Genomic DNA, 21,545 nt, shown 5'->3' with positions numbered 1-21,545 from the left:
GTTACTCATTGGTCATGTAGTCTTCTGTAAATGTTAGATTTGTTTTCAAAGTGATCCATCCGTTTCCTTTATTGTGGATATGCATTTTTAACAAAATAATTAGAATATTAATGTTATGTGTGAATCTTTATACTAAGGCTAGCTACATTTGTTGCTGTTTTCCCTGCAGGCAACTGTCAGAGGATAACGCCAACCTCCACGACTCTGTAGAGAAGGAGAGCACGGAGAAGAAGCGGCTGAGTCGCAACAACGAGGAGCTCCTGTGGCGTCTCCAGACCAGCCCTCTTATGTCTCCTTCCTCTTCCCCTCTGCACCGTTCCTTCTCCACCTCCCCCGTCCCCTCATCCCAATTCTTCTCCTCCTCACCTGTAGCAGGTTGCGACTCTCCCACTCACTGCTACGGCTGTCCCCAGCAGGCTCAGTACTGCTCCCCGTCCCACAGAGCTGCCGCCGCCACCAATCAAAATCTCTCCCCAGGACCAGCCACACCCACTCACAGGGCAGCAAGCAATCAGAATTATTCACCTGGCCCGGCCACACCCACACACAGAGTATCAGCCAATCGCTGTAACGCTGCTGCTTGTTATGGCTCATTGCAGAGATAAGCTCACTAAACTGTCTATCTCTTGACTTTCTTGTTTGGGTAATTCTCTTTTATTTACCGTATATTCTCCTCCATTTTTGAATGTGAATGGATTTGAGGTTCATGTTGGGGAAAAATGAGTCCTGGAATGTAGACTGTATATATACTGTATGATAGAGACACAGGCAATGTCGTCATGAAGTTAAATCTCCCTGCATCTGTAGTCATGATTCCGACAAACAGAAAGAAACTGTACAGATGGAAAGTAAAACTCTCCTTGAGGCTTTGTTGACCTGTTATAATCCTGTGTGCTGGTAGGTATGTTTACTCACCTGGCATTAACATGTATTCAATTACACCTCCAGTTAAAAGTTGCAATCAGATCTCCGTTACCTGCTCGACATGGAATTAATTAGCAGCCTACATCGCCTTCATTATAAAAAATACGACTTTATAGAAAACTCTGACGCACACATGAGAGCGAGTGAGAGAGTCAGAAAATAGCATCTTGTTTATCTGTTTCATCACTTGCTCTCTTAACTTCCACCCTCTCTTGCTCTTTTCACTTGTTTCTAGAACATTTCTGTGCAACCTGCACTTGAAATCTTTCCCAAGTTTCTCTTGAACACATGCCCCTTGCAGCAAGAGATGTTTTGCTGTCAGACAGAAGGGGGAATCTAAGGTGACAAGACATGACGTAAAAAGCACACTATGGAAGTGAAACTGTAATGGTTAGACAGCAGAGTCTGACACTACGATGACAGTTTTTGTCTCTCTAACAATGCTATGTGTAATTGGATGTAGTCACAAAACAAAATAGTTAAAATAACAAACTGGCAAGAAGAAAAGAGTACGAAGCAGCTACATTATATGTACAAAGATCTCACCAGTCGAGCACTGGCTGAAGATATAAAGCTCATAATCCCCCACCTGCTCCCTTCAATCTGCTGTTATTTACCTCTCTGTGAATTGTCCCTGAATATTTCCTGCTGCGTTCTCCCATTGGACATCCAAAACTTCTTGCGGAAATGTTACTAGGAGGCTGAAGTCCAGATAAAGTGGGGGTAAAAATGTGGTAATTTGTGTTCACATATGCAGCTCGCATAGAAAACTTGAGGAAATCCTAAGGAACAGGGCATATTATTTTATCAGTAAGGGACAATCTCGATAAGGCGCCCCCGCACCCTCTAACCTTGTCCAAGAACGCGTCAGAATGTGGCCTGAACGAACAGACCTCACATCATCTGAAATGAGTCCAGGGTGTGTTTATACCTCTACTGGCCACGTGTAATTGAATTACTTAATGTGCATGTTAATACCAGGTGTATACAGGGCCTCTAAAGTACTGTGATGTGTTAAAACGCGATCATGTCCTTGATAAAATAATCGATACTCTGTCATCCGTTCTTCTTTGTCAGTTCAGATTTTCCCTTCAAAAAAAATATCCCTAAAGGAAGCGCCTTGTCCTACCATCTTACCAGCAGAGAAAACCCTTTTATTTCACTAAAGACAGAAGAATTGGCGTGTAAACCAACCTTTGGACATTTTGTAACTTGTCTGATGCTGATCATTTTACTCGTGTGGGGGACAACCCCATTACCTGTTGTGTACTTCAGCCATTGTTCCTGCAAAATACAGAGAACTCAATGTACAAAACCCTTACCAGGTCTTCCTACAGGAATCTCTCCACGAGCTACAGTATATACCCTTCACTTTTGGGATCCCTCAGGTCAACTACGCAAAAACTACGTCTGCCATTTTCTATTACCTCAGCGGGAATGTGCAGTCTGTTGTGTCTTTATCGCAACAGCAACAACAACAACAACAACAACAACAACATCAACACAAACACACAGCTACAAGGGAACTCAAAGCTAAAGGGGGAAACACAACACAAGAATCTCTGTTTTATTTCCATGTTTTCAAATGTGATGTTTCTATCTAATTCATTTCTTACATGTATTTTGCCACTTAAGCAAGCATGTACTGTAAAGGTCTTCCAGTCTTAATGTGAAACTTCTTATTGCTGTGATCTGTCTATTTATTAAGCTTGAGGTGTGAAGGAAAAGGATGGTGTGTGTATCTATGGAAATATCGCCCAATGGGACACAAGTGAAATATGGGACGCACCCCGGGAGAAGTCCCACATAAACACATAATAGTGTTCAGGGGTTCGTCTTATGATATGATATGAGTCTATAAGCTATGTAGGTTTGAAGAAAAATACAGGTTAACCCTTTGTTTACCTTCTTAGGTCTGTGTTAACCTCTTCATAACATCTTTGTTTATCTGAATGACACTTTTGTTCCCCTTAAAGTGTCATTTTTAAACTTTTACAAAACTACACTGAATTCTCAGCTCTCGAGAATCTCTTATTCAGGGAATTGTTTTCTAAATTTAGATTAGAAGAAACTTTCAATTTACTTTTTATAGCTTCTCTACAGAACATTATACATTCTCAAGATTATTTCCCGAGATGATTTTCCACGTATGTTAAATATAGTAGAAGCTTTGGTATTTAAAAATGATCATTATTATATATTATACAGTATCTGATAGCTGCCTTCTGTACTGTACTCAGCTGACTTACCCTCAGGGTCATGACACCTACATCACCTGGCTTTCAATAAGTCAACATAGATAACTACCATAATACAGAGTAATCTCAGTGAATAACTGGCATGCTAACAAACAAATCTAAAGCTGTTCAGACTAAATAAATCGTTGTATATAAGTGAAGCCAGTGAGGAGAGATGAGGGTAAGTTGGTGTAGGCTCTTGGCAGTTACAGCAACTTTGCAAAAGTGAGCAGAGTTCGTGGCTAATGTAATATTGTTAGAGTAACATAGATGCATGGGGGGGGAAAGGGTTTTAATATTCAGTGCCCCTGGTCACTTTTTCTGTTCATTACTTTTTACCAGCATGTAAAGGAGGACGTTTGTGGGTTGCCAGATTTTTTTCATTAGTAGACTTAAAATTGTGATACCAGCACTTTTGATGGTCGTGAAAAAAGTTTTTAAGAAAAGATTCTTTCATAGATCTTCAATTTTTTTTTTTGTATGACATGTGCACAGGGTTAAATGCTCTCAAGCGAACGAATGTCAAGTACGGCAAAGGAATTTGAGAGATGTATCTCAGTTCACACTTTTTTTATACCTACACTGATGATTTTGAGAATGTCTTTGCATTACGATACAATTGTTAGAATATACCAGTCAGAAAGTCACTGTGTTTTCCAAATGTTTAGGGTTCTCCTTCGTCACTGAATGACTCTTTCGATCCTCCTTAAGCTCACTAATAGTGCAAAAAAATAAACAAAAAAATACAGTCTGCAAGATGCAACCAAAATGATTGTTTACAAAAATTACTGGTTTCACCAAAAATGAATATTTCACCTTTGAATGAACCGATTTCTAAACAATGAGCTGGTATTGTAACGACCCTTCGATGTGTCCTGTGGACATTTGTGTCTCACTATGCGCTGAATGTCAAAAATGTAATGACTGCATTTTATACAAGCCATCAATGTGATTTTGTTTGATATAAGAGGACCTCTATGTAGCAGCCATTTAACATGTAGCACTTGGTTTAACCTCCCCACAAGAATCATGGGTCATTTAAAGTGTCCATTTTGATATTTAAATGCTGTTGTAGCAAATGTTTCCATGGCTTGCCATCTCCAGCACTAGAATCCGATTTTGTGGCCGTAAGCTCGACAGTTTTACCCCCTTACAGATTTGGTCCAGAGACAAAGTTTACCGAATGTGTTTGTTCTGCCACTGATTGTACGTTTGAATGTAAATACATTTACAACAAGAGTTGTGTCTTAGTGCACCGACTAAAGTAATAGAAGCATGTTTTTTCTGTCTTTGCTGTTTTCCGGCTCTCCCTTCCTCTTCTGTCACCTCGCCGCATCTGTGATAGTTTGAATTGTAACTGTAGCGTAGGAGGCCTAGAGGAATGACGAATGAGATAATTCAACATGTAATGTATACATGGTCTGTTGATGCTTTCATTTGGGGAGAGTATTAAAAATATTCAAGAAAAGACATGTGGTGTCATCTTTTATTCATTTGAATATAAGTGAAGAGACGAGAGTACTGCATACTGCAACCACTCAGGATTGGATTGGAAATAAGAATGAAAGTGTCCTGTGGGACATTTGAGCAAACAGCTATATATATAAACGTATATAAATGCAAGCATACATTGTGAGCCGAAACAGAGCACATTTAAACAAAAGAGGGGGATTATGAGTTCAACTGCTTTTTTTAAAGGAAAGTATAAAAAAATTGGGAATTGCAAAATCAATAAATGATGCTCTCCAAATGTTCAAACGTGGTCTCGAATAAAAATAGGATTTTACTCTCATAGAGCTGCATCCCATGGGTGCACGAAGGTCTCGATATTTTTGACGATGATGGTAGTTTGTTTGAAAACGACGACTTTTAAGATGGTTTCTATACTGATTAGAGCTCTCAAGAACTGCCGTCGATGTTGTGCTTTGCCTCCGTGCGATGCCTGTCAGCACCTGTGTGTCCAATCGGACTCAAAGCTGATCGTTTGCACTTACTGACATTGTTTCCTATTTTCTAGATCCTTGCTTGTGTTGTACTTACTCCCTGATTTTTCTACCTTTTGGAATAAGAATTTTAGAATTGTAGGGTGGGTGTAAAAATACCCTACAGAAGTAAACACAAAAATGGCATCATGACCTGAAACAGATACAGTCTCAGGAACTCACCAGTCAAGACAGGACTCTTCATGACTTCAATAAGTTTTATACATTCATAAAAGTATGTATCATATAACATCATGAATTAGACACTATTAATGAAATACTTTTAGCATTATAGCAGTTTCATAACATTTTTCTCAAAGACATGCTGGTCACTAATTTAATCCAAATGCCATTTAGCATCTAATCACAGCTCGTTCGTCTATATAAACCGTTAAGGTGTTCCTGATATCAGTCCCTTGATAAAACAATAGCAATAACTTGAATCCTGACATTTCAGTTCAGACTTCAGAGGATCATCAAACGGATGAATCACTTCTTCATAAAGTGAGAAATGATATCCATGGGCAGGGGGAAGATGATGGTGGAGTTCTTCTCTGCTGCGATGGTGTTGAGGGTCTGCAGGTAGCGAAGCTGCAGGGCTGACGGGGACTCTGCGATCACCAGGGACGCCTCCTTCAGGGCACGAGATGCGTTCATCTCACCCTCTGCTGCGATCACCTACACACGGATGAAGAGAGAGGTGAGCCCTTTTATTTAATCCAATAAAGCCTGTGTGTACATAGTGTTTTACGGTGAATTCATTCTTGCACTGTCTTCGCTTCGTGTCCTCACCTTGGCTCTGGCCTCTCGTGAAGCCTCTGCTTCAGCAGCCATGGCTCTCTGCAGCTGATGTGGCAGCTTCACATCTTTAATCTCCACTCGCTCCACCTTGATGCCCCAGTCGTCTGTGGCTTCATCCAGGCTAGACTGGTTAAATCAGAAAAGAGAAATAGCTTTCACCGGTATCATGATAAATCTACAGCATCTATAGATTTCATACAGGATTGTGAGTGGGTTAGAAGTAAAGTTCAACTGTAAGAGTTTTTAAACAGGACATGTAGTGAGATATGAGTAAATGCTTCCTGTTTTACAGTGTTTCATTGTGTAATAATTTGTATCTTGTATTATTCTATGTTACTGTTGAGTTTGCTTTGTACGGTCTCTTGTGTCATTGTCATTAAATTATTTATGCACTTCAAAGACCCATACAGTGACAAGCAATTACCCAGGGCCACAAATGTTGCAGTGTGTGCCATTAATTTACTGTACATGCTACATACAAAACACTAAATGAATGCTTAGACATGAGGTGTATGGAGTTGCAGAGTGCAGTTGGATTGATTATTCCCTATCAATCACAGATGAAATCTGCATATGAAGGTGTTCATTGAAAAAAAAAAAAAGGAAAACCGAGATAGCTAAATGTGTTTTACAAATTTTTCAAATGATGTTGGGCTCTCCTTTAAGAAAAAAAATCCTGACCTTTGTTCATATACTGTACATTAAGATCTTTGGGGCTGGAAATGCATGTCTAAAATGTTCCACAGTTCTAATAAATATATATATATTTTTTATAACACTGAAACAATAATACACAGATACAAACATAGAAACATATCTACATAGACATCTGGTCTGGTTTAGATCGTGTACCTGCATGCTGTGAGCGATGCCCTCGCGGTCAGACAGCAGCTCTGAGAGGTTCTTGGTCCCCAGCACATTTCTCAGGGTGGTCTGAGCCAGCAGACGAGTGGAGAAGTCAGCATTGGATACATTGGCCACAGAGGCGATGGGGTCACTGACCCGGAAGTACACAACTCCATCCACACAAACGGTGACTGAGTCTTTGGTCAGGATCTAGAGAAGGAATGGGTTCAAGTTTTTGTGTTAGTTCACCTTTTTTTCATAATGGTTGAAAGGAGATTTACCCCAGACAGCACGTGTTGTTGTTTTTCACTGATGGCAAAACTACCTCTTGTGGTGGGATGTCGAATGAAACTGTTCGCAGATCCACTTTCACAAAGGAATCAGTGCATGGCAAAACGAAGAAAATTCCTGGAGAAGCAGGAAAAACCATGAATTTTCATCATTTAAGTAGACATGGTCATTGTTAAAAAAAAAAAAAAAAACATAGTTAGTGTTTCTACCTGGTCCTTTAGCCTTCCTATCTGTGATGCGTCCCAGTCTGAAGATGACAGCTCGCTCATACTCCTGAACAATCTAAAGTACATATAACACAACGTTACCAAGTCATGTAGTTAATGAAATCACTGTTTAACTGCTTTTGAACCGATCGTTCTGTCTCTTTTTTGATTATTTCACTCACCTTCAGACAGAACCAGATGGTAATAGGGAAAAGGATGAGTGTAAAGGCGCCAGAGAGTATGACGATGAACCAACCAATGCATCCTAAAGACCCGGTCCGCTCAGCTGCAGAGAGACAGAAAGAGAAGCAACTGTGTGGATAAGAGTTGCACACTGTCAACCTCTTTACATTTAAATCGTAGAAGAAACCTTCACGCCAAAAACAGGTTGGAATAAAGAAGAAATGGATCTAATTGACCTGAGCATAGTGTGGGGATATATATGAACCTCTGGTGAAAAAAATCCAGAAGGTCGCTGACCAGGAACCAGTTTGAAATGCTAGAGTTTTACACTGCACTACAACAGCACAATGAAGGCCTTTGAGTCATTAAATACTACAACACCTGAGAGTCTTTGTATGATTTTTGTGTATATCTTTCCAAAGAGTCACCTCTGCCTTTGCAAATTCGAGTCAAGGAAGTGCTTCTATCTTTACATTTTTCAGTTTGAAATGACTTTGGATCCCCTTTTAACCGAGAAAGTGTAATATCCACTTATCCATTGTGAACTTATCATGCCAAAGCAACGACAAATATGTCTCTTACAAGGCATTCTTTAAAGGTTTATTTAAAGTGAAACTAGGCTGACATACAGAAAAACTGTTAAATGCCCAAGTGCAAAATAAATACCGCAATCTCGGTGAAACTGAGTTGTTGGTATTTAATGATGTTAAGTCATACTTAGAATAGCTCATTAACAAAGTGTTTTTACATGCTGGGAAACCCACATACACACAGTGCAAACAGTAAAATGTTTACTCATGCAACAGGATCCCAGGCTTACTCTGCACTGATGATAAAAGAAGTCATTAAGTAAGGGAAAGGTCTAGGAGTCATAAGTTGTCATAGTTTCCAGTGCAAGTGACTTAAGTACTCCTGTTTCTATCTGTGTGTGTTTCACAACAAAGCCATTAGATCTCATATATGGTCACATCGCACAGGGTCACATGCCTCACTTTGCAGGCAAACTATTTTTTCTGGACTGGACAGATTCACAAATACCTGACCACCTCCAATCTTTTATTGCTATGAGAGGACAATATTTGTGTTCAATTTGCATAAGCCGAAGAAAAAGGAACATTATTCTGTCTCTCTAGGTCAAACCACAGGATATGCTTGAGTTGCACAATTCTGTCGAGTTGTATTAGGCGCCTGATAATTCACTTCCACTGCTTCACATGATCTGTGACAGTTGTGGTGGAAAGGTCATCTCTCTATGTTGCTTAAGAGTGTATGAGCATTGTTATAACAGAATAAAGAATTGACACTGTCAGTCTTTAATACAGCTGTGTTGATTTAATTTAACCGTATCATTTTATAAATGAAACTGATTTAAGAGTAGCCGCATACAAATAAGATTAATAAACAAATAATCTCTTCATAATCTGAGAAGTGGAATTAAGAAACAGTTTGAATGTGGAAGAAGGGGTTTGACAATCATCGGGATTAACACAGACTACGACAGATTTTATTCATTTGTGTTCATAGTAAATTGGTTTGATTCTTATATGAAAATTCTTCTGTTTTTCTGTTAATAAAAATGTTTCACATGTGAATGCAGTGTGTAGATTTGGCTCATCAGTATGTGGTTGTCCATACATTTACATACATACATATATATATCTTGATAACTGGTTAATAAGATGAAGATAATTTATTAATTTATATTGTGTAAGACAACGACAACAGGTGATACATGTGTAAAAAGACGTGTCTAAAAAAAATGAATGACTGTATAGATTTAGAGTAATACAGAAGCTGACTGGATAATTATCAATCAATGACGATGGAGACTTCTTCCCTTTCCTCTTTGGACGTGTTGATGTGTCTTTAGAAACTTGTTCGACCATTGTTCCCCATTCTTTTTATTGTTTGCTTATTTTGTCTGTCTGCTTGTTTCTAGGTTCATCTGCCTTTACATGTTCAGTATTCATTTCAAATTTCAATCATAATCTGTTCACACAACTCAATTATCCTTTTTCATTTGCCATAAAATTAACAAACACCTGAGTTCAAGTGGATTCATATAAATGTGTGCACAGCTGCCTATGAAACATGATCCTGTCCATCAGATTGTCATCTTAACAAAGAGGATGGAAAATGATTATCATAACAAGGCCTTGTCCTCAAAGTAATGACCATTTACTCTCAGGCCAAACACACCTGTGCGTAACATGAGAGCTCCTTGTTCACCTGACTTCACACCGCATAGAAACAAGCATGCGTAGAAGTGAAGGGAGACACTAAGACAAACACTCACAGTCACATGCTTTTGGGACCCTTTATCTCAGTGCCAAGTGATCTCTGTCGCTATGACGATGGAGTTCTACTTTGCCCTATTGCCTCCACCTGCTGCTTTCCACCTGAGCAAGTGAGATTGAACATTCTCCGCATACACAACACACTTCTGTTCACTCTACACCAGACACTGTACATTCAGCTGATAGCTCAGGGAAGAGTAAACAACCTCTTTGTTGAGCTAAGCCTTAAACAGAGAGTAAATACAACTTTTCCTTTTTTTTTTTTTTAAACACAAACCAGTTACGTAAGAGTAGAACTCAAGTAAAAAAAATTAAAATAAAGGTAGAAAAATGTGTTGCTTACATATTAAATCTTCTTTGCTCAGGACTCTTCTCTTCCCGGTTTCCATATTGTGCTCCATTTCCATGTACTGGATCAAAGTGATAGGGGAAGTGCACTCAGGCAGTTAGTTATAAGAGAAGTGAATCTAATGAGGAGTGACTCAGCCAGCCTTTTAAAGCTGTAATGCTGAGGGAGAAGTAGGTGTGGCTCCCACTCTGAGTTAACCATCAACAAAGTACAATTCTTACGATGCCAACACGTCACTGGAAAAAACTCAAGTTATTGTACTACACTTTGGATGGCTGTTGTGATATGGCTGAATGTGTAAGCCATCGAAAAAAACACTCACACATCCTATTTAGTGGTTATTCAGTCAATGATCATAATAATAATATAATAATATAATAATATAGAATAATCATTTATCCAGCTTTACGATACAAGAACAAATAAATAATAGAAATAATAGAATGACCACTTCTAAATAATAACAGTTCAAACACCTGATATTTATGTAGTGTGCTTTTCCGTGTTCGTTGTTGCCGCTGAAGGAATACATCAAATCAAAAAGAGAAATAAATATTAAGATAACAAATTAAAAATAAGCGTATTGAACATGTTTTAGGAGGGAAGCTTCAGAGAGACCATCACTTAATTATGAGGATAAACAAAAATCATCACACATCAGAGTTTGATTGAGACAGAATTACAATTGAGTATTAAAAGCAAGTTGAAGTCAGATCAAATGTGACTTGCAATAGAAAAATATAAATATTTAACATTTCTAAGAATCTCCATAGTCTTTTTTGTAGTATGCATAGGATAAAATGTTTATTGTATATTCCATGTATTCATTTATGAGATGTGTTCAGACGTTAACAGTTATCAGTCTATGGTTATAGAAAACTTGGATGGCTGTGAGGTAGAAAGTTTTCCAGTGAGATACAATCACTGGGTGTTGCAGGTCTCATGACTAACTGATCCATGACTGATAACTTCAGTCATATGCACTGTTATATTAGCAGTGCTTGAGATAAACACTGTATACAGCAGCAGGCTGGAAAATGATCTACTATTGAGGGCTGGGTTTAATTCACAGATAAGGAAACTTGATATAATGACGGTAATGTGGTCTCTTTTGAGGATGTGATTTGTACAATTTACTGCTGACCTTCTTCATCGAGTCTTTAACTGGCCATGAACTTTATCTATGGTGTTGCCTTGTCTGATACAATAAAGATGTCACTTTAAAACAAATGGATGAGCTTTATTGACCTAAAGCGCTGCTACTTATCAAACTGATCATGCTCCCATGATTAGGACAATAAATTAAAATGATAATAGCTACACTCGCTGTAGTTTCCCCACAGAATATTTAAGCCTAGCTTTGTTCGTTTTTTTTAAACATGAAGACGTTCATTGGTTTTGTCACCTGGAATTATTCTAATTAAGGTTTTTTTTTCCTCTGACAGTTTGGGATAGAATAGAGATAACACAACAGCTAGAGCAACCAGCAGTTTACTGACAAAGTAATCAAACAGGTGCAATTAAAAAAAAGGGGCATCATAGAAAAAAAACAACATAGAATTTAATAAAAACAGAAATATGTTGGTTACTCTACAACAAGAAAGTAACTGAGTGTACTGGGCAGTGCATGACATAAACTAACAGTTTTTACTCTTTTGCCAAGAATTAATTAAGAATAAACTGTTTGTTTTTTAAAATCTCAAGTCAACATTATCAACCAATCAATGCTTCAAGTTATGTTAACAGTATAACAGTACAACAGTACATGGATCAAACACTTTTATAACAGTATTTGTAGCAGGGTGACATCTTTAAAAAAATGTAAACTGCTGACAGCCACATGTGTTTGTTCACTGAAAACACAAAATGACGTATGCGACTCTCCAAGCAGGAGTTAAAAAAACAAACAAAAAAAAAACTTGTGTTGCCTTTTTAAAATATAACTTCAATTCAACTTACCAAGATAGGTCTCAGAGATTCATTTCATGATGCGATATTCAATTCAGGACATGTCATAATCATCATAAAGGATGTCCTCTCCACTCACACTGGACACGAAATACTACGTGGGACTACTGTCGAGTCATTACATGATATCATGTACATTTGTAAATGTTCTATATTTCATAATTCACTACGGACTTTTCACACCTTGTCAAGATCAGCCAAGTCCAGCTAACATTAAAACCATTCACAGTCTACTTATAAAAACTAACAACTTAGACAACTGATATTTACATCTGTTCTCGATGCATATTATAAGACGTATTACCATCCCCCTCCACACTCTATTTCATCTGTTTGCATGACACTTCAAGTAATCAGTCAATCTGGTGGTAACATAAACATTACTAAAAGTCTCTAATCTGTCAGGGCTCACGGCCAATAGGGAAACTGATTAAAAAAACAGAGGGAGGTAATAGGAGACAGTATTTATGTGTAATCAGTGTTTCAAACAGTAGTGTGTGTTTTACTGCCAACCCAGCTCAGGGTGCAGGCTTGGTTGGAGCAGGAAAGGGTTTCCTGGTCCTGGAGGGTAGTTAGTGAAAGCGTTGGGCTGAGGTTGAAAGCCTTCCAGAGACGTGGGATGAGCCTGGTACAGAGAAAAAGGAATGTAGTGTTGCTGTAGCAATGAGGTTTAATCAGTCAGGCATTCAAATGATTTTACTATCAAAGAGTATAGTTGTGTGTGTGTGTGTGTGTGTGTGTGTGTGTGTGTGTGTGTGTGTGCGTGTGTGTGTGCGTGTGTCTACCTGCAGCAGGGCAGACTGCATTGCTTGGTTGTGGAGTCCACTGAGCCCAGCAGGTGAGCCAGAGGGGGAGAAGCCCGGTACTCCGGGGAATGACAGCAAGCCGGGGAAGCCGCTGCTTCCTGGAGGCTGGAGTCCACTGCTCAACCTGGAAAAAAAAAAAAACACCACGTATGATTGAATTATTTTTCACATCACTCTTTCTCTATCCATGGGATTTCAGAACTAAATACACTTAACCAGGCTTACTGATCACACTTTTCACTTCGATGCAATAAAATGTGACTGTGATCAAGTTTCAGTTTTCACCAATTTCAGTGTTTTTTTTTTTTTTCTCTCTCAACATACAACCTGGAAAACAGTAACATATATCTTGTTGGTTTAATGAGTTGAAAGTGAGACATGTAAAATAGCTTAGGGTTATTTTGCAAGAGTTTATTTGATCACGATGCAGGCGATGGTAACAGTATATGGTTACAGTATTTGTATTTCAACTGAATATACAAATGTTAGATGATTACAGCTACTTTGTCGTTTATCTTGTAACAGTGGTATCATAACACGACTATAAAAGCTGTGTATAGTTGAATAACTCCTTTGTGTGTATACATTTTGTGTTACTTTAGCAAAACATTGTTTCAGTTCCCCATGTAGAACCAGCAAAAACAAGATCTAGGTGGTTTGGACACCAGCTGCCATTTCAGCAACTGAAATACCAACAGAGGTGAGGCATGTGCTTGCTCATTGGAAAGATAACATGCTCGCTATATGGCTGACAATAATGGGATTTGTCAAGAAGCTCTACGCCTGACACTCCGGAGGAGGTGTAGAAGTGGACTTTGCACTTTGTAAGTGCAGTGTTCCCGATATTAGCACATGAAACGCAGAGTGGAAAATCGAAGGACATGATTTATGATGCCATCACATGTCAGTTACTCTACTTGGACAGGACAACTGACGTCTGTGCTTACTGGGAAGTTAAAAAGCTAAATATTAAAAGGTGTGATAGCAGCAAGAAGATTCACAAAGAAGAGCCCAAATTTGCTCGTGAGAACTTTTCATCAAGACCAAATGAAATGAGGGTTAATTAATACTGAGAAAATTAATATGAGAGTAGTAGATTTAGTCAGATTATCGATATCAAATTTGACAGTAGACTTGCATGAAAACCTCTCTTACCCAGGCTGGAAGTTGGAGCTAAAAGCAGATGCGAATCCTGGCAAAACTGGCGATGAGGATGGAACTCCAGCTGCAGCAGCCGCAGCAGCCGCGGCTGCCTGCAGTGGTGCCACTGATGCCACTGAAGAGGGAGTGGCCCCGGGGAGTCCCATGAAAGAAGACAACACAGGGCTCCCTGCACTGTGCCCTCCTGACACCCCCAATCCTGGGAACGCAGCAGGGCTTGCGCCGGGAGGGAGGCCTGCGAATAGCGAGGGGGCGGAGGTAAGGCCTAGACCGAATGGGGAGGCTGCATTGGGGGCAGCATTGGAAGCCAGTCCTGGGTAGATGGAGGTGGGTGGATGGTTAGAAATACTGCTGGAGTGAGGGATTCCTGGCATGGATGCAGAGATGGTGGATGGAGGGAGTGAGGAGGTGAGGGAGGGGAAGTGGGAGAGGCCGTGATAATGTGAGGGTGCTGGGCTGGAGGATAGACCCTGGAGGCCAGGGATGGCAACAGGACTTGACAGAGAAACTTGAGGAGAACCTGAGGGGTGTGACAGACCGAAAGAACGTGCCAGGGCAGCCTGGGCAGCCTGGGCAGCCTGTGCAGAACCTGGGACTACCAGAGAGCTAAGAGATGGTGTGCCGCAGCGAGAGGCGCCCTTGAAAGCGGAGGGCACGGGGCTGTTACTGCCGCTGTTGCTTCCCCCAGAGTGTCTATTCATGGCTGCGGCCATGGCGGCCTGAACCTGTGCAGAGTGGGCTGGGGAGGGTTTGGGACTGTGGCCTGGGGTGGAACAGCTTGGTATAGCTGGATTGGATGATCCAGGAGTGAGAGATTGTGGTCCAGAGGGGGTGTAGCTTCGGATCACTGACCCAGATGGGTTACCTGAGTGTGGGTGTATGCCAGGGTGTGTGGATCCTGACTGGTGGTCTGTGGACTGGTGAAAAACCCTCTGTTGAGATGAGCCCATGGAATTCGTCTGAGATAAGTGGTCGTGGCCGCTGCGGGAGGAAGCAGGGGTGCCTGGTCTGGAAACACCATGGAAGGGAGATGAAGTGAAGCCACCACTACCAGGGACAGGCGTTCCACAAGGAGTACCTGAAGGAGTGTGGGCTTTGATGACGGATGAGGGTGTAGGTGCAGCATGGCCCCCGGGGGTCTGGGGCCCTGCTTTGATCACAGATGGAGACGGAGCAGGGGAGGGCGAGTGGGCATTAGGGTTGTGAGAGGGCACCATGCCGGGGAACACTGGAGTGATGGGGGTTGTGGGAGTTGGCTGAGCAGGAGAGGCCTGAGGTGGGACAGGTGTAGAAGGGGTGGATCCATGAGGAATGAGGAGGGGCCCACTGTTGACTCCAGGTGTGGTGATCTGTGGATTTCCTGGTTTGGCATAACCTGGAGATATAAAAAGATCCAACGGGGTAAAAATGGTTATTAAAATAAGTATTATCATCTCATGACTTAGTTTAAGAATTATGATTTTTGTGTTTTTGTTTTTGTGTTTTTCAGATTTCAATTCAAGAAAAGGATTGAATAAGACCACAAAATACTAAAGATACAGAGACCAAAACTAACATCTTAAAAGGAATAGGAGATGCAGCATGAAGTACTAGCCAAAAAGCATCCAATTACATAAAATATTCCAACAATTTTTCCATTTGGAATATTTCTCCTTTCCTTTGGGGAAAACTTCAGATGCTCAGATTAACTTTCATCACCCACTTTGTCATCTCAACACTTAGTTTTTTTTCTTCAATTGAAATATAAATTGTGCTCATATCTCCCCAAAAGACTCTAAAAATATGTATTCAACAGTGAAAAATGATGAGATAAGAGCGTTAACAAAACGTGTTTTCCAAAGCAATGCAGGTTAAATGCCAGCACAGAGCATGATTCCAGCAAGAAAAAAAAAAAAAAAGATTGATGGTATTAGTTTGAAGTTATTCCCAGTCCAGGGCCGCAGACGAATCGTCCACATGATTCAGCAAAATAAGACTTCTATGCTGACTGACCAGAAAGCAGAAGTAGCTGCACACAGGACAGCAAGACATTGAAAAAAACAAAACAATTTTAAGGGTAAATTTATTCTGTGATTATGATGTGTTTTGTCATATTAGGAGAAAAATAGTAGAAATAATAAACTGCATCTTAACAGAATTACTGTTGTATTGGATATGTTGCAGTCTAATATGAAAACACTCCTATCACATAAAGATGTAACGGCATTTTCTAACAGTCCCAAATGAAAAGAATCCAATACACAGCCTTTAAGTTGGCCTGCGTGAAATGTCAGTTTCTGGTCACTCAGTGGAACTCAGTGTCTCCAGCAGAAATCAAAAAGCCCATTCGTCATCTGATAAAAGATTTGAGAAGCGCAGGTAAGCAGCATGCCAGGTAGTTAGGCAGCAAGCTTCAAAGAGTGTTTATTTGCCGTCTCACACATAACCGCACACTCGAATCATACCTGCTACTTTGTGTGCGGAGCTGTAGGGGGGAGGGGCCACGTGGGCTGTTATAACCCCTCCCATAGAAACAAGGCCTGCGTTGTTGTATGCACCTGAGTAGCAGTTGCATATATTAACAGTGTCCACCACACATTAATACAAACACACACACACACAAATGTAAGAATCACACACACACACAAAATACAACCCGTTACCAACTGATTACCTCAACTCATACCAGTTTGCATTAAAAAATAATTGAAATCAAACCACTAAAACGAGCTGAAGTTTTAAAAACTTGAAATTTGTACAAGTGTTGGATTACTGCACATGGCAGGGAAAGGTACTGTAGGTGAAACAGTGTGAAGGTGGGTTGTTTCTTACTTGGTGCAATAGTAGCATGTGGTCGACATGGTGGTATGGGGTAGGGCACAGGCCGATGAGGGTTGTATGTTGAAGGAAACTGTGATAGGAAAAGACAGAAAAGATTGTTCTGATTAGAAGTCAGGTAAAAATGTATCTGGAATACAAATGAAAGCTCATTGTAAAAACACATTTAATTTAGAATAAAATGATCAAATGGGGACCATTATTTGTTATCTTCTCATATTCTAAAAAGGGATGGGTACAGTACTCGTTACTGACATCATCAGTGTAGTCACGTTTCACTAGCAGCACACCTGCGTTTGCATTGTTTTAGGCTGCAGCAGCCCAACTCAGTGAGCTACATGCACCATGTCAGCAATGACCAGGAAAAGTGATGTCTAGAAGTACTTGAGCAAAAAGACAACTATTACATGAAGCGCAAGATATGTGGAATTAAACCAGCATGTAATAGGTATACTTGTTCGAAGCTTTACCACAAGGAAAAAAACCAGCGGAGAGAGACAGGAGTGCGGCCTGATAGGAAAAGTTTGAGGTCTGGGACGTCGATGTCCGACATATTTTTTTACGGTAAAATATGTAAAATTTATGAGTAGTGGATTACTCTTTCATGAGGTAATAAAAGCTATAAAATAATGATATTACTGAAAATGTATATCTTTGCTTCTAAGTTTATAACAAATACAGTGCTGCAGGTCCTTACAATTAACAGCTGTCTGAAATGTAACTTCACATTTACAACAGTAATCACTCTATTGCACATTCACACCTTTACCTCCCAGCCATGGTTATGTTAACTTTTCAGATAAACTACACACTATTTTAATTTAATTGTAGTTTTGTATACTTGATTAATACCCAGAGGGGAAATTCAGTTACTGAGAGACATCATACACACGCCCCAAATACAAACAGGACCCCCTGCATTAATTTATAGTAGCAGGAGTCGGGGGGCTGCACACAGAGGGCACCCTGAGTAGTTGGGGATTCAGTACCTTTCTCAATGGCACCTCTGCAGAATTCAGTAAGTGAACTGGCACCTCTCCAGCAACCAGACAAATGTCCATAAATTGGTCCGTACCAGGAATTGAACAGTCCACCCTCCGCTTACCAACCCAAGCCCTTACAGACTGAGCTCAGACTGACTTTACTATCACTCAGATGAATGTTTCTCTATCTTTCCATTGTTCTGCTAACACTCACTACAGCCCCAAACATTTGTGTGTTTCCAATAAGTTATTTTACAATGGTGTAAATCAGTAGCTTTGATAACAGAGCTGGAAATGTGGGATAACGTTTTTTTTTTTTTTTTATCAAATGCAAGCAATAAAATGTGTCATGTGAGGGCTCGTCACTCAGTCATGAGACTTCTCTAGGGCAACCTGTCAATGTTACTTTATCTAAGTCCAGGTATATCCATTCTAGTGCTTACTGGTTTGAACGGTCCAGTAATCCGTGAAGCGATTCCTTTCCCCTCCATACTGTTAGAGGTGTCCTCTTTCTTCTCACCTTCTTTCTTTACTGGAGGAATTCCCTACAAACAAAAAAAAACAAAGATACTTTTATTCAAGGTCAGATTTACATTGAGCAGACACACATACACAAACTCTGTTCACTTGTAACCTGAAAAATGCTTAATAAACAGGTGAAACTATGTAGACCTACACAAATACCAGGACATAAAAGAAATATGAAATATGCTCTTTTTTTTTTACTGAGTAGTGGTGAATTTGTGATTGACCAATCTTAAACCTTTTCAGAATCCTCTTGCACATACTTACAGGAAACGTGCCACTGACCAGGCTGGGTCTTCCTTTAGGGTATGGATTTCCTGGTATCATACCACAGGAAGAGATCATGGCTACAGGAGCCTTGCAGCCAACCTTACACACCTAATAAGACAGAAGTGATACAATTTCAGGAATCGTGTGCATGTGTTTTTGCTTGTGTACACAACACTAAACATATTTTATCAAAAAGAAAGCATTCACAGATGGACACTACTTCTTATAAAGGCTCACAATAGACGCACTTGGCAACCCTTGTTCCCTGGGAATAACTGGCTTCCAAAAGGGACTCAATGACCTCCAGAGAATAAAAAATAACAGCATGAAGTTTTATTGGCTTTAAGATGAACTCACCTGCTCAAGTATCCTGCGGGCTCGCTTCTTCTCAGACAAGTGTATGCGAAACAGATCCTCCACAGGACGATAATTTTCAGCATCTGATATGTTCCTGTATGTGGAGAGAAATACAATTTTTAAAAAGTCAGCTATTAGTGTAATGATTGAAGGAAGTTATAACTGGTATCATATTGCTTTTGACTGTGTTATACAGTCCATTTAAGGTGTAAAATGTACTCACAAAGCTATTAGTTCTAACACAATCAGTCGGTCCTTTGAGAAGGTGAAGCAGTTCAGGATATTTGCAACTTTGGTTGTAGGGATTGCAACCATTTTCTGATGGAATCAGATAAAGAAGCACATTTCACTTCACATTTTTTCAAAACAAGTGGCACAAGAGAAGGAGCAAGACAATCAAAAATTAAACATTGAGCTTGTTTAACAATATTCCCTTCAGTCTGTCAGAAACCTAATGTAGACGGGTAAACAAAGGAATAGAAAAAAAACAACAACTTTGGTTTCCCAGTCATTTCAAACACCTGTTACTTACATGCTGCAGAGCTTTCACTGCTTTGATCTGTGGCTCTGCCCATGAGAAGTATTTCAAGATCTCCATCACCTGCACATGTTCAAGGCAGTGTCACAAACAACTCAATATCTATGAGAGCAGTAGAAAGGATGGTGGCAATTTGACAAGCAACTTTGTTGATCAAAAACAAATGTCAACTCTTTACGTGTTTGTACTCTGTTTTGTTTTTACCATATCTTTATTTTGATTTAAAACAACAAAAGTATGTAGGGCTGGGCGATATGGACCAAAACTCATATCTCGATATTGATTAGCTGAATGGCGATACTCGATATATATCGATATGTATTTTATTAACATTATGGAAAATAAACTACCTGTTTGTGAATTTAAAAAGTAATATTATAAAATAAAAATGTTCCTTAAATACAATAAAAGAGAGAGAGAGAGGAGGAGCAGGGTTAAGAGGGACAGACAGACAGTCATCATCAGTGAGATGAGAAAAAGGAGACCTGGCACCTCTATAATGTTATTTTAATGCAACATAAACTATATCCATATTAACGATATTGTCTAACCCGTTAACTCGTTTGAAAATATATCGATACATCTTAAAGACTCGATATATTTCCCAGCCCTGAGAGCATGTACATCTCTTTACTTGACGTTTTGACAATCACATTTAACTTACATATTTTGAGAAAACAGAGAAAAGAAAAAAAGCTCCATTTACTCAAAGATGACATCTTAAAATCTACCAAGTCAAGAGCTTATAATATTATTATTTGTAATATGATAAGACGTGTATGCATTAATCATATCGGAGCTGCTGTGTCACAATCAAAAAGCTTCATTCTTGTGATTCCTGTCCTGAAGTGTAGTGAAACACAGTAACACACACTGCTCTCACACATTACTCTATATTTTATATTTTGTACATTCAATTAATTCTTTTTTTTTACATTATATTCTATCTTACTGTATATATGTGTGTTAGTAATTTGAGTGTTATTGCATGGCCTTGCGAAACAGTCCTTACATTTCACTGCACATCTGTATGAGCAAGTGACAAATAAAAAATCTTGACTCTTGAATCTTGTTCACACGTTTACCTGCTCGCTGGAGAAATATCCATGAACCTGTTCAATAGCTTTGGTCCTCTGATCGGTCAACACGCACTGAAACAAGGAAGACAGAATTACCAATGAAACACTTTTTTTTCCCCAAACATGAAATCAAAAAGAGATAATTTGTGATTTGACATCCTTTTACCTTTCTGATCTCATCCAAGACGATATCAAATGATTTCTTATCCATGTTTACAGACACAAACTTACTCAATACTGCAATTATTACTGTCAACAACTGGTAAACACTACCAGTGATTACTTCTTTTTTTTTACAATACCAATGAAAAGGTCATTTAACATCAATAGATTTGAGGAAAAGTTTAAAAACTGTGCAACTCATACAATGTCAGTGATTTGAATTCATTCTGCTACAATAACATGATTAGAAGCTTAAAGTGAAAGCTTTTCAGTGTTTGGACTCGTGCTGAAGCTGCATGATCAAACTTCTCGCCCGTGAACAACGACTTCCAAACAAGAGAAGTGGAAGAATCTGCAGTGAAAATCCTTTCTGCAAGCAGGTTTGTCCGCAGCTAACAACAAGCTAGCAAGCTAGGGCTACCTCTATTTTTTTTTTTTTTTTTTTTGAACAGAGCTCAGTAAAAAAAAAGGACACTCGAAATACGGAAAAGTATTAACATGCATTAAGTCGTTTAGATTAGTTTAAATCCAGCGCTCAGCGAAAATAACGATCCGGCCGATATTCATCAAGCAATAATAAACTAACGTGCTCGCACGATAGCAACTCTTGTTAGCATCCATTGACAGCTGTGCGCTAGGAACGTCAACAACCACGACGGACCCCTTGGAGCGGCCTAAAAAAAATATATATATTGTAAAAAAAAAAAAATAATTAAAGTAACAGTATTTATGAACGGATTAGTGTAAACGCTTCATTAAAAAA

At 39.4% G+C, this 21,545-nt stretch overlaps 3 protein-coding genes across 6 annotated transcripts in view; 1 reads left to right on the top strand and 2 right to left on the bottom strand.

Annotated features, from left to right (window-relative positions):
• The window catches only part of mtus2a (microtubule associated tumor suppressor candidate 2a), a 44,783-nt gene extending 40,150 nt beyond the window's left edge, over positions 1-4,633 (top strand). For both annotated transcript variants that reach the window (XM_020639826.2, XM_065962914.1), the window contains exon 16: positions 170-4,633. In XM_020639826.2, coding sequence (XP_020495482.2) covers positions 170-605 — 436 coding nt within the window. In that variant the 3' untranslated portion in view covers positions 606-4,633. The remainder of the gene's footprint in view (positions 1-169) is intronic.
• Positions 4,634-5,347: 714 nt separating this feature from the next.
• On the bottom strand, positions 5,348-10,269 carry stoml3b (stomatin (EPB72)-like 3b). Its single transcript, XM_020639847.3, has 7 exons — positions 10,111-10,269; positions 7,470-7,573; positions 7,291-7,363; positions 7,116-7,198; positions 6,797-7,000; positions 5,936-6,070; positions 5,348-5,821 (listed from the first exon to the last, which is right to left on the bottom strand). Exons 1-7 carry the CDS (start codon positions 10,172-10,174, stop codon positions 5,633-5,635), a joined length of 852 nt encoding a protein of 283 aa, XP_020495503.1. The 5' UTR covers positions 10,175-10,269; the 3' UTR covers positions 5,348-5,632.
• A 1,322-nt stretch (positions 10,270-11,591) lies between these two features.
• proser1 (proline and serine rich 1) lies at positions 11,592-21,411 on the bottom strand. 3 transcript variants are annotated; one of them, XM_065962915.1, is made up of 13 exons: positions 20,787-21,411; positions 20,627-20,692; positions 19,536-19,604; positions 19,227-19,321; positions 19,004-19,097; positions 18,644-18,754; positions 18,295-18,396; positions 16,863-16,941; positions 16,496-16,588; positions 14,917-15,426; positions 14,046-14,364; positions 12,870-13,014; positions 11,592-12,709 (listed from the first exon to the last, which is right to left on the bottom strand). In XM_065962915.1, the coding sequence occupies exons 1-13, from the start codon at positions 20,829-20,831 to the stop codon at positions 12,587-12,589; spliced, it is 1,851 nt and encodes a 616-aa protein (XP_065818987.1). In that variant the 5' UTR covers positions 20,832-21,411; the 3' UTR covers positions 11,592-12,586. The 3 variants fall into 3 exon arrangements, with proteins under 3 accessions (XP_065818987.1, XP_020495523.1, XP_020495524.1); XM_020639867.3 differs by having other exon boundaries at positions 14,046-15,426; XM_020639868.3 differs by lacking the exon at positions 16,496-16,588 and having other exon boundaries at positions 14,046-15,426.
• Positions 21,412-21,545: the final 134 nt, after the last annotated feature.

This window comes from Labrus bergylta, chromosome 14 (genome assembly GCF_963930695.1).
Source record: "Labrus bergylta chromosome 14, fLabBer1.1, whole genome shotgun sequence".
Classification (NCBI taxonomy): domain Eukaryota; kingdom Metazoa; phylum Chordata; class Actinopteri; order Labriformes; family Labridae; genus Labrus; species Labrus bergylta.
This window is presented reverse-complemented; position numbering and strand designations above follow the sequence as displayed.